The 12,727-nt window shown below is 37.6% G+C and overlaps 1 protein-coding gene across 10 annotated transcripts in view; it reads left to right on the plus strand.

Moving 5' to 3' along the window:
- LOC125672273 (uncharacterized) overlaps positions 1-12,727 on the plus strand; it is a 92,068-nt gene that overhangs the window by 61,506 nt on the left and 17,835 nt on the right. For all 10 annotated transcript variants that reach the window (XM_056163916.1, XM_056163920.1, XM_056163917.1 and 7 more), the window contains 11 exons: positions 13-204; positions 871-1,049; positions 1,399-1,468; positions 2,213-2,482; positions 2,570-2,760; positions 6,941-7,163; positions 7,992-8,123; positions 8,874-9,035; positions 11,153-11,326; positions 11,455-11,562; positions 12,275-12,379. In XM_056163916.1, the coding sequence (XP_056019891.1) occupies positions 13-204; positions 871-1,049; positions 1,399-1,468; positions 2,213-2,482; positions 2,570-2,760; positions 6,941-7,163; positions 7,992-8,123; positions 8,874-9,035; positions 11,153-11,326; positions 11,455-11,562; positions 12,275-12,379 (1,806 nt within the window). The remainder of the gene's footprint in view (positions 1-12; positions 205-870; positions 1,050-1,398; positions 1,469-2,212; positions 2,483-2,569; positions 2,761-6,940; positions 7,164-7,991; positions 8,124-8,873; positions 9,036-11,152; positions 11,327-11,454; positions 11,563-12,274; positions 12,380-12,727) is intronic.

Below are 12,727 nucleotides of genomic sequence, written 5' to 3' on the forward strand. Positions count from 1 at the left end.
CTAATATTGCAGAAAGTGGTAAAAGAAAACGGAGAAGCAGTTCAAGGCGACACCGAGGATCTCAAATAATGTTGACACCTACACAGCTCAGGGGAAGTAACTCCCTGAAGAACAGTGGCAAGCCTCGACAGAAGCGCAGTGTGGTACAGAATGCATCTAGTGAGGTCTTAGCCTCCTGGCTACCTGTAACACCAGAGTGTCAAGGTTAGTTCTGAAGTTGTGTTACACATTGTGTCCTGGCTACCTATAGTACCAAAGTGTCAAGGTCATTTATGAAGTAGTGTCAGCTATCATGTGACTGTTAGATGATACATGATTGGTCATGACATGAATGTGGATCATATATCTCAGAAATCTTATGCCAATTCTTTTTTAATCAAATTCATCTCAAAGTAATCATGGGCGAAGTGCTTTCACTTGTAAATGTACATGAATTATGCTTATTGAAATATCTCATAGGTAAAGGGAGATAATTTGAAAAATTAATAGAGTAATAGTTACTGAAACATGCATAAGAACGATTGAAAGTATAGTTATTCATGAATGAATAGTAGTTGTCATAGATAAATATTGGGTCAGAATTTGGTGTTAACACGTGTTTAGATTTCACTATAAATTAAATTATAAATTAAATTTCACTCTAATTTGGAATATAAATTAAATTTCACTATAAATTAGATTTCACTATAAATAGGATTATAAATTAGATTTCACTATAAATTGGATTATAAATTAGATTTCACTATAAATTGGATTGCATAATATCCGTGATAGACATGTCACATTGTAGGTTGGATCATGCACACTAGCCTTGGGAGTACCCAGGTCTGAGATATGCATTCATTATCACACTTTCTCTGGATTTTTCAGACCAGCAACCTCCCGTGTTTGTGAGTTGTCCTCAAAACATCACCGTGACTATGGGTAGGAAAAATCCCGAACCATTCAATTTTGATGTACCTCAGGCTACGGATAACTCCGGCGTCCCTCCCATCATGGGGTACTATCCAGCAGATATATTTAGACAGCCTTATCTCTTCCGAGGACAGGTACTGACTATTTTTAGATTTATAAAGATTTTATGCAAATTATGTACAACAAGCCAAAAGTGTGTCTAGTTTCAGATTGTTTGTACATGTATTATGGGGGTGAAACAATTACAATACATATTTTGAATATACAGTGAAACTTGGTTTAATCTAGATATGTCAGGTGCCAGAAAAGAGTCTTTGAATTGCACAACATTCAATTACAGAAGATATATTAATAGAATGCCGTGTACCGAAAGATGAATATTCTATTCATAACATCTCAGATTGTGTAACATCTGAATTTGATAAGTCTGACTGTGTATAAACTGTTTATAAATTGTGTAGATATTTACTTTAATTTTTACAGCAAAGGATTAGAATTACTGCTACTGACCAGAGTAACAACATGGCGACATGCTCCATTCCACTACTCCCCGGTAATTAGTTAGACCAGTAATTAGTTAGCCCGGTAATTAGTTAGACCACAGATAATGAAATACAATACAGGATTCATAACTCATGTTGTGTTTTACTTAATGTAGACCACAGACAATGAAATACAATACAGGATTCATAACTCATGTTGTGTTTTACTTAATGTAGACCACAGACAATGAAATACAATACAGGATTCATAACTCATGTTGTGTTTTACTTAATGTAGACCACAGATAATGAAATACAATACAGAATTCATAAATCATGTTATGTTTTACTTGATGTAGACCACAGACAATGAAATATAATACAGCAATGCTAAATTTTTAACTGATGATTTATTTAAATTTTAATATACTTACCATGAAGTAGTGCTGAGCTGTTTTACATGCCCGGTACAGAGTCACAGTGTATATATTTCTGAAGATTGCTGTTTTACATGCCCGGTACAGAGTCACAGTGTATATATTTCTGAAGATTGCTGTTTTACATGCCCGGTACAGAGTCACAGTGTATATATTTCTGAAGATTGCTGTTTTACATGCCCGGTACAGAGTCACAGTGTATATATTTCTGAAGATTGCTGTTTTACATGCCCGGTACAGAGTCACAGTGTATATATTTCTGAAGATTGCTGTTTTACATGCCCGGTACAGAGTCACAGTGTATATATTTCTGAAGATTGCTGTTTTACATGCCCGGTACAGAGTCACAGTGTATAGATTTCTGGGTTTTCTTTACAGTGGACAGTGTCCCCCCAGATATGACCTGTCCCGATACCGTAGTTGTGGAAAAGTACAACACAATCTACAACCAAACCAACATTACCATCTCTAACGTAGCCTCGGCCTGGGACTTCAGCGGACTATTCGGCAATCACATCACGTACAGTCGAGTCTCAGACCAGTTCAGTGAAGGGGCCGTTCCTTTGAGACATTTTGTCAATGTTACAGCCACGGCTTACGATGTTCATGGGAACAAAGGATCCTGTGATTTTCTGTACGAGGCCAAAAGTGAGTTTCTGTCTTCGATTTGATCACAGATAGATTTTTATCTAGGAATGTCAGCGTGATCGTAACTGAAAATCCATGTGATTTCAGGAGCAGATATGAATGCAGAAGGAAACGTTGTGTTGAATTTCACCGTAAATGTCGCAGATCCCAGGAGAAACTGCACAGATAACGTTTCTAAATTAATCAGCTACGATGTGCTGAACATTGCCAACAACAGCTGTATCAAGAATGCGGAAATCTATCTCGGATATGTCCTCTATGGCAATGTTGTATCAATGGTAAGGACATCTTGTTTTAGAGAATATTCATCATATTCACAATCACGTGTGTGGTATAGTGGGAGAAATATAAACTACATCATTCATTAAGAGTTAGAAGATTCATTTTCTATTTGTAATATCGTAATTGATGTTTTATTGATAATTTCTCACATGTGTCCTTAGCAAAATCATGGTTAAGCTTAAAACAGATTAAGAAAGTTACCCGTTTAAAAGAAGTACTTGAATATTAGCTGTACATTATGCTGGTAAAGAGTTCCTGGTAGTCATCATTTATGCCAGATGTGGAGGATGTTATTTGATGCAGAAGAAGGAAGAAAAATGAAGTGAAAGTGTAAAACTATATACATTCATTATTGTGTCCAGACTCTGTAGGCTGGCTAAGTAGTGGCATATTTTCATGGAAACTGTGTGTTATTTGAAGGGTGAACAAGCGATAGTGTATACAGTTAAAGTACATGAAAAAAGGTCGCACAACCACAAGATGTTTCAACAGGTATAGCATGCACAGGGAAAGCAGTGGAAATAACGTATCTACAGCACTGTACACCTGTAAACAAATGATTCTGCCCAACTCACAAACTGTATTCAATATATACCCCCCACCCCCAAACAATGACAATCTATACTGACTTTTCCTTTCTGAAATTTTCTTAAGAAGAATCATTTGGATAACACTTGTACTGCAGCACTTCATATCAGCACTCATCTTCACAAGTCAAGGGTTATTGATTCGTTACCTCGCACTAACCCTTGATCAGCACTCATCTTCACAAGTCAAGGGTTATTGATTCGTTACCTCGCACTAGCCCTTGACATCAGTCGCTATTTAAAAGTTGGGCTCGAGAAGAAACATATGATTGGTTTGCAGCCTGAAGCTGCAAACCAATCAGATAACGGTTTTTATAATCGGTCGAAAACAAAACTAAACAGTAAACACGCATGGCGACGGCATTATTGTGTAGAATTTGTGGCCAATTAGTACAAGACAGATACCGTTGATTGATTTTTGGGAGTTCGTTTTGCTTGAAGAAACAATTAGACGAGGTTTTGGGGTATGAGCCGAATGAAAATGATGGATTGTTGAAGTACGTTTGTCGACTATGTTTTAACAAATTAAACAAATTGTCCAAAATAATGGGAACAACTTCGTAAGATAGCGATTTACCACTGCCGGTTTTAGTCCCAATAAAAACATCTTTTCCTTTTCTGATACATGATATCGAAAGCTTTTGGTTTTCAGTCAAAGGATCGATTTGATGTTTTTAGCTCACCTGAGCTGAAAGCTCAAGTGAGCTTTTCTGATCACCCGTATTCCGGCGTCTGTCCGTCCGTCTGTCCGTCCGTCTGTCCGTTTGTAAACTTTTCACATTTTCAACTTCTTCTCAACAACCACTGGGCCAATTTCAACCAAAGTTGGCACAAAACATCCTTAGGTAAAGGGAATTCTAAATTGTTAAAATAAAGGGCCAGGCCACCTTCCAAGGGGAGGTAATCAAGAAAAGGTAAAAATAGGGTAGGGTCATTAAAAAATCTTCTTCTCAAGAACCACTGGGCCAGAAAAGATGAAATTTATAGATAAGCTTTATTAGGTAGTGCAGATTCTAAATTGTTAAAATCATGGCCCCCGGTGGTCGGATGGGGCCACAATAGGGGGTCAAAGTTTTACATACAAATATATAGGGAAAATCTTTAAAAATCTTCTTCTCAAGAACCACTGAGCCAGAAAAGCTGAGATTTATATGAAAGCTTCCTTATATAATGCAGATTCTAAATTGTTAAAATCACGGCCCCCGGGGGTCGGATGGGGCCACAATAGGGGGTCAAAGTTTTACATACAAATATATAGGGAAAATCTTTAAAAATCTTCTTCTCAAGAACCACTGAGCCAGAAAAGCTGAGATTTATATGAAAGCTTCCTTATATAATGCAGATTCTAAATTGTTAAAATCACGGCCCCCGGGGGTCAGATGGGGCCACAATAGGGGGGTCAAAGTTTTACATACAAATATATAGGGAAAATCTTTAAAAATCTTCTTCTCAAGAACCACTAAGCCAGAAAAGCTGAGATTTATATGAAAGCTTCCTTATATAATGCAAATTCTAAATTGTTAAAATCATGGCCCCCGGGGGTCGGATGGGGCCACAATAGGGGGTCAAAGTTTTACATACAAATATATAGGGAAAATCTTTAAAAATCTTCTTCTCAAGAACCACTGAGCCAGAAAAGCTGAGATTTATATGAAAGCTTCCTTATATAATGCAGATTCTAAATTGTTAAAATCACGGCCCCCGGGGGTCAGATGGGGCCACAATAGGGGGTCAAAGTTTTACATACAAATATATAGGGAAAATCTTTAAAAATCTTCTTCTCAAGAACCACTAAGCCAGAAAAGCTGAGATTTATATGAAAGCTTCCTTATATAATGCAAATTCTAAATTGTTAAAATCATGGCCCCCGGGGGTCGGATGGGGCCACAATAGGGGATCAAAGTTTTACATACAAATATATAGGGAAAATCTTTAAAAATCTTCTTCTCAAGAACCACTGAGCCAGAATAACTGAGATTTATATGAAAGCTTCCTTATATAATGCAGATTCTAAATTATGAAAATCGTGGCCCCCGGGGGTCGGATGGGGCCACAATAGGGGGTCAAATTTATTTTTGTGTTTTTTTGTTGTTGTTTTTTTTTTTTATATAGTGCAGATTCAAGTTCGTTAAAATCATGGACCCCGGAGATTGAATGGGGCCTCAAGGGGGGCATAAAAGTTTTACATACAAATTTATAGGAAAAATCTTTTAAAATCAACTTCTCAAGAACCACTGAGCCAGAAAAGCTGAGATTTATATGAAAGCTTCCTAATATAGTGCAGATTATAAATTGCTAAGATCATGGCCCCCGGGGGTCGGATGGGGCCACAATAGGGGGTCAAAGTTTTACATACAAATATATAGGAAAAATCTTTAAAAATCTTCTTCCCAGAACCACTAAGCCAGAAAAGCTGAGATTTATATGAAAGCTTCCTAATATAGTGCAGATTATAAATTGCTAAGATCATGGCCCCCGGGGGTCGGATGGGGCCACAATAGAGGGTCAAAGTTTTACATACAAATATATAGGAAAAATCTTTAAAAATCTTCTTCCCAGAACCACTAAGCCAGAAAAGCTGAGATTTATATGAAAGCTTTCTGATACAGTGCAGATTCAGGTTTGTTGAAATCATGCCCCCCTGGAGTAGGATGGGGCCACAATAGGGGATCAAAGTTTTACATACAAATATATAGGGAAAATCTTTAAAAATCTTCTTCTCAAGAACCATTGGGCCAAAGAAGTTCATATTTACATGAAAGCTTTCTGACATAGTGTAGATTCAAGTTTGCAAAAACCATGGCCTCCAGGGGTAGGTTTGGGGCCATAATAGGGACTACGGTTTTACATGCAAATAGATATGGAAAATCTTCTGATATGGACCAAGGTGACTCAGGTGAGCGATGTGGCCCATGGGCCTCTTGTTCACATATCTTTTTGTCAACGGACACCATTTTTTACTTTCTGTTTATTCCCTTACCAAACTTTCATCTGAAACAAGAAATCCCATTGGCTGATTAATTTTAGCGTATTGCGTCATCCTTCTTCTCGAGCCCAACTTTTAAATAGCGACTGATGTCAAGGGTTAGTGCAAGGTAACGAATCAATAACCCTTGACTTGTGAAGATGATCAGCACTAGATGTTGATTGTACAACAATCTTCATTTGAAGGCCTGCAGGCTGGAGACAATCAGTAAATTGTGAAACAAGACAAAATGTCTTTGTCGGTATTCAGTAGTAACAATCAAGGAATGGGATGGATGAGTGCTTTTCATGTTCATTGTTTAGGAATTCTATACATTTATTAGGCTCACAGTAAAATCAGGTGGGATTTACTGTGTGTGTGTGCATGTCTTCTATGTTGATTTTAGAATAAGAAACGCTCTGCACCATTTGTCACTCCAGGTGATGTGTGTAATGTATCTACGTGTTTGTCTTTCAATTTGGAAAATGTCTGCATTGAAACCACATTTCACCTTTATATTTGAAAAAGGGACGTCTCAGATTTTTACTGTAAATGTAAATCTACAATATTTTCTTTGTTTTTGGATAGTAATTATTTGTACTAATGACTATTTGATTGTTTTAGGACTCGCTAGTACTCACTCTGGTCGTGACCCAATTAAAGGTCCACCGTCAGAAATTCTACCAGTGTATGGATGATTTCATGCAGGGAATGGTGGAGCGGTACCAGTCCGGTTCGTTCTTTGTGAGCCCAGATTGTGGTGATGTGAACGTCACACTCGATGCCAATAAAACCGCAATTACCTGCCCCCTAGACAGCGTGCGCAACGAAACTAGTCTAACGTGTGGTAAGACATTGGGTACAAATTCTGTAAAATCACTCAGATTCTAGGGGTTCAATTTAGATTGTGTTGCAGGGGTCCTGTGTTGATGGGCGGAGTATTTGTGTGTTGGTGGGCAGAGTATTAGTGTTTTTGTGTGTTGATGGACGGAGTATTAGTGTTTTTGTGTGTCGGTGGGCGGAGTATTAGTGTTTTTGTGTGTCGGTGGACGGAGTATTAGTGTTTTTGTGTGTTGATGGACGGAGTATTAGTGTTTTTGTGTGTTGGTGGACAGAGTATTAGTGTTTTTGTGTGTTGATGGACGGAGTATTAGTGTTTTTGTGTGTTGGTGGACAGAGTATTAGTGTTTTTGTGTGTCGGTGGGTGGAGTATTAGTGTTTTTGTGTGTCGGTGGGCGGAGTATTAGTGTTTTTGTGTGTCGGTGGGCGGAGTATTAGTGTTTTTGTGTGTCGGTGGACGGAGTATTAGTGTTTTTGTGTGTTGATGGACGGAGTATTAGTGTTTTTGTGTGTTGGTGGACAGAGTATTAGTGTTTTTGTGTGTTGATGGACGGAGTATTAGTGTTTTTGTGTGTTGGTGGACAGAGTATTAGTGTTTTTGTGTGTCGGTGGGTGGAGTATTAGTGTTTTTGTGTGTCGGTGGGCGGAGTATTAGTGTTTTTGTATGTTGGTGGGCAGAGTATTAGTGTTTTTGTGTGTTGGTGGACGGAGTATTAGTGTTTTTGTGTGTTGGTGGGCGGAGTATTAGTGTTTTTGTGTGTTGGTGGCAGAGTATTAGTGTTTTTGTGTGTTAATGGATGAAGTATTCAATGACATGTTTTTGTTCTTTTTACAGTTCAGTGTGACCTGGGATACTATGCTGACCAGACTAAACATTCCTGTGAGAGGTGTCCCAGCATAGCGAGTGGAGTGTTCATATCCGGGGATTGTCAGCTGTGTGACAGTGAACACCATGTCTCCTGTCTCAGTAAGTTCATCACAGTGAACACCGTGTCTCAGTAAGTTCATCACAGGGAACATCATGTCTTAGTAAGTTAATCTCAGTGAACATCATATCTCAGTAAGTTCATCATAGTGAACATCATGTCTCAGTAAGTTCATCACAGTGAACACTATGTCTCAGTAAGTTCATCACAGTGAACACTGTGTCTCAGTAAGTTCATCACTGAACATCATGTCTCAGTAAGTTTTATCACAGTGAACATCATATCTCAGTAAGTTCATCACAGTGAACATCATGTCTCAGTAAGTTCATCACAGTGAACATCATGTCTTAGTAAGTTCATCACAGTGAACATCATGTCTCAGTAAGTTCATCACAGTGAACACTATGTCTCAGTAAGTTCATCACAGTGAACATCATATCTCAGTAAGTTCATCACAGTGAACATCATGTCTCAGTAAGTTCATCACAGTGAACACCGTGTCTCATTAAGTTCATCACAGTGAACAGCATGTCTCAGTAAGTTCATCACAGTGAACATCATGTCTCAGTAAGTTCATCACAGTGAACATCATGTCTCAGTAAGTTCATCACAGTGAACACCGTGTCTCCTGTTACATACATGAATCATATAAAGGTCAACATCACTTGTTAAAGTTAACTTTGCCATCTACAGGGGCATGGCGTTCCACAAACAGGTGTCTTGTTCTAGTGAATAATACAACTAACATCTTCAACTGACAGTTTGTCTAAGTTCTTTGACTGTATTTTCAGAGCCCTGTCAGGCGGGTGAATACTCGGTAAACGGACTTCAGCCCTGTATCAAATGTCCACAAGGCCAGTATGCTGACCAACAGGGAGCCATGTCGTGTATCCCCTGTCCGAGCAATCGGTCTACAGAGAAATCCGGGGCTGCTAGCTCCACACAGTGTAGAGGTACAGGGACCACTAACACATTCATTTCTGTTATGTTGCATGTATTTGATTTATATGTAAATTCTTAATGGAAGAAATGTGTAGTTGTATTTTTACAATCATGAATCTACTCCGTACATTATAGGGTTTATAGACTTAACTACTCCGTACATTATAGGGCTTATAGACTTAACTACTCCGTACATTATAGGGCTTATAAACTTTTCTACTCCATACATTATAGGGCTTATAGACTTTGTATGCACTTCCAAGTTTTCTGTTGTAGTATTCCTTTGTATAAGTTAGTAAAAACCCAGTAACATCATGTAGTAGTATTCCTTTGTATAAGTTAGTAAAAACCCAGTAACATCATGTAGTAATATTCCTTTGTATAAGTTAGTAAAAACCCAGTAACATCATGTAGTAATATTCCTTTGTATAAGTTAGTAAAAACCCAGTAACATCATGTAGTAGTATTCCTTTGTAGAAGTTAGTAAAAACCCAGTAACATCATGTAGTAGTATTCCTTTGTAGAAGTTAGTAAAAACCCAGTAACATCATGTAGTAGTATTCCTTTGTAGAAGTTAGTAAAAACCCAGTAACATCATGTAGTAGTATTCCTTTGTAGAAGTTAGTAAAAACCCAGTAACATCATGTAGTAGTATTCCTTTGTAGAAGTTAGTAAAAACCCAGTAACATCATGTAGTAGTATTCCTTTGTAGAAGTTAGTAAAAACCCAGTAACATCATGTAGTAATATTCCTTTGTAGAAGTTAGTAAAAACCCAGTAACATCATGTAGTAGTATTCCTTTGTAGAAGTTAGTAAAAACCCAGTAACATCATGTAGTAGTATTCCTTTGTAGAAGTTAGTAAAAACCCAGTAACATCATGTAGTAGTATTCCTTTGTAGAAGTTAGTAAAAACCCAGTAACATCATGTAGTAGTATTCCTTTGTAGAAGTTAGTAAAAACCCAGTAACATCATGTAGTAATATTCCTTTGTATAAGTTAGTAAAAACCCAGTAACATCATGTAGTAGTATTCCTTTGTAGAAGTTAGTAAAAACCCAGTAACCTCATGTAGTAGTATTCCTTTGTAGAAGTTAGTAAAAACCCAGTAACATCATGTAGTAGTATTCCTTTGTAGAAGTTAGTAAAAACCCAGTAACATCATGTAGTAATATTCCTTTGTAGAAGTTAGTAAAAACCCAGTAACATCATGTAGTAATATTCCTTTGTAGAAGTTAGTAAAAACCCAGTAACATCATGTAGTAGTATTCCTTTGTAGAAGTTAGTAAAAACCCAGTAACATCATGTAGTAGTATTCCTTTGTAGAAGTTAGTAAAAACCCAGTAACATCATGTAGTAATATTCCTTTGTATAAGTTAGTAAAAACCCAGTAACATCATGTAGTAGTATTCCTTTGTATAAGTTAGTAAAAACCCAGTAACATCATGTAGTAGTATTCCTTTGTATAAGTTAGTAAAAACCCAGTAACATCATGCTAGTTATCTATATCCTAATCAGTACAATCGGATAGGGCTGAACACAAAATTGTAGTTTTATACCCCACCTTATCAGTACCACAGGATAGGACTGAACACAAAATTGTAGTTTTATACCCCACCTTATCAGTACCACAGGATAGGGCTGAACACAAAATTGTAGTTTTATACCCCACCTTATCAGTACCACAGGATAGGGCTGAACACAAAATTGTAGTTTTATACCCCACCTTATCAGTACCACAGGATAGGGCTGAACACAAAATTGTAGTTTTATACCCTGCCTAATCAGTACCACAGGATAGGGCTGAACACAAAATTGTAGTTTTATACCCCGCCTAATCAGTACATTATGATAGGGCTGAACACAAAATTGTAGTTTTATACCCCACCTTATCAGTACCACAGGATAGGGCTGAACATGTAATCGGGGCCATGTACTGAACATGTAATCGGGGCCATGTACTGATTGTCTGTAATTTGGATGTATGTTGATTACTAATGTTCTGTAGTTTTGTTATATGTCATCCTTGTCTGTGTATAGTCTATGAGGGCTGGACATAAGAAGTCTCAACATGGAGTTGAAGGGGGCCATATATTGGTTGTCTATTAAATGAGTCACTTTCTTTCTTTAGCTATATGCCCTCCTGGCCAGTATAGTCAGACAGGGTTGGACACAGAGTCTGGGCCATGTATTGATTGTCCGTGGAATTACTACTCCTCCACGCAAATGTCAACAAACTGTACACCATGTCCTCAGGGCAACGCTACAGAAGGCGCTGGCAAGTCCAGCCTGGCTGACTGCAAAGGTAAATATTGGGAAAACTTGTTATTTCAAATACAGAAAATTTATTTTTATGGTTTTGTTTTAAATTTCTTCTGAATGAAATTTGTTGGATGGATGGATTTGAATATGTGGTTTTATATTGACCTGCAGTCACTGATTTCTGTGCAAAGAGACCCAACCCTTGTCAGAATGGAGGGACATGTCTCCCAAACTACACGGACAATTGGTACAGCTGTACATGCCCCACGGGATATTATGGTAAGTCTGACTCCACAGGGTGATATAATAAATCTGACTCAGTATGAGCTTTTCTACAGTATGTGTTTGTTATATTCTAGGTTGTCAGTGTGAGTTTTTCTACAGTGTGAGTTTTTGTTATATTCTAGGTTGTCAGTATGAGTTTTTCTACAGTGTGAGTTTTTGTTATATTCTAGGTTTTCAGTATGAGTTTTTCTACAGTGTGAGTTTTTGTTATATTCTAGGTTGTCAGTATGAGTTTTTGTTATATTCTAGGTTGTCAGTATGAGTTTTTCTACAGTGTGTGTTTGTTATATTCTAGGTTGTCAGTGTGAGTTTTTCTACAGTGTGAGTTTTTGTTATATTCTAGGTTTTCAGTGTGAGTTTTTCTACAGTGTGAGTTTTTGTTATATTCTAGGTTGTCAGTGTGAGTTTTTCTACAGTGTGAGTTTTTGTTATATTCTAGGTTGTCAGTGTGAGTTTTTCTACAGTGTGAGTTTTTGTTATATTCTAGGTTGTCAGTATGAGTTTTTCTACAGTGTGAGTTTTTGTTATATTCTAGGTTGTCAGTGTGAGTTTTCGTTATATTCTAGGTTGTCAGTATGAGTTTTTCTACAGTGTGTTTTCGTTATATTCTAGGTTGTCAGTATGAGTTTTTCTACAGTGTGTTTTTGTTATATTCTAGGTTGTCAGTGTGAGTTTTTCTACAGTGTGTGTTTTCGTTATATTCTAGGTTATCATTGTGAGCTTTTCTACAGTGTGTGTGACAGTGAACCCTGTATGAATGGTGGAACATGCGGTGTACTGAGTGACCGCCCAGTCTGTCACTGTCCAGCAGGTCAGTATATTTACAATACCTCGGGACTAAAGCCAACCCCTGCAGTACCGGGCAGTTAGTGTCTGGGGCAGAGAAAATTAGGAATGAAATCTACTATAATAGATATAGTCAAATATGTAAGTCAAAAATGATTAATCTGCAAGTCCTGAATCGGACAAGCGCTGACTCTCTATCCCAACTAATCGTGTTCCGTGTTTCAAGGTGAATTAGACAAGCACTGACTCTCTATCCCAACTAATCGTGTTCCGTGTTTCAAGGTGAATTAGACAAGCACTGACTCTCTATCCTAACTATCATGTTCAGTGTTTCTAGGTGGACATGTTTTCAATTCAATCTAACAAAAAGGGC

This window comes from Ostrea edulis, chromosome 4 (genome assembly GCF_947568905.1).
Source record: "Ostrea edulis chromosome 4, xbOstEdul1.1, whole genome shotgun sequence".
Classification (NCBI taxonomy): Eukaryota; Metazoa; Mollusca; class Bivalvia; order Ostreida; family Ostreidae; genus Ostrea; species Ostrea edulis.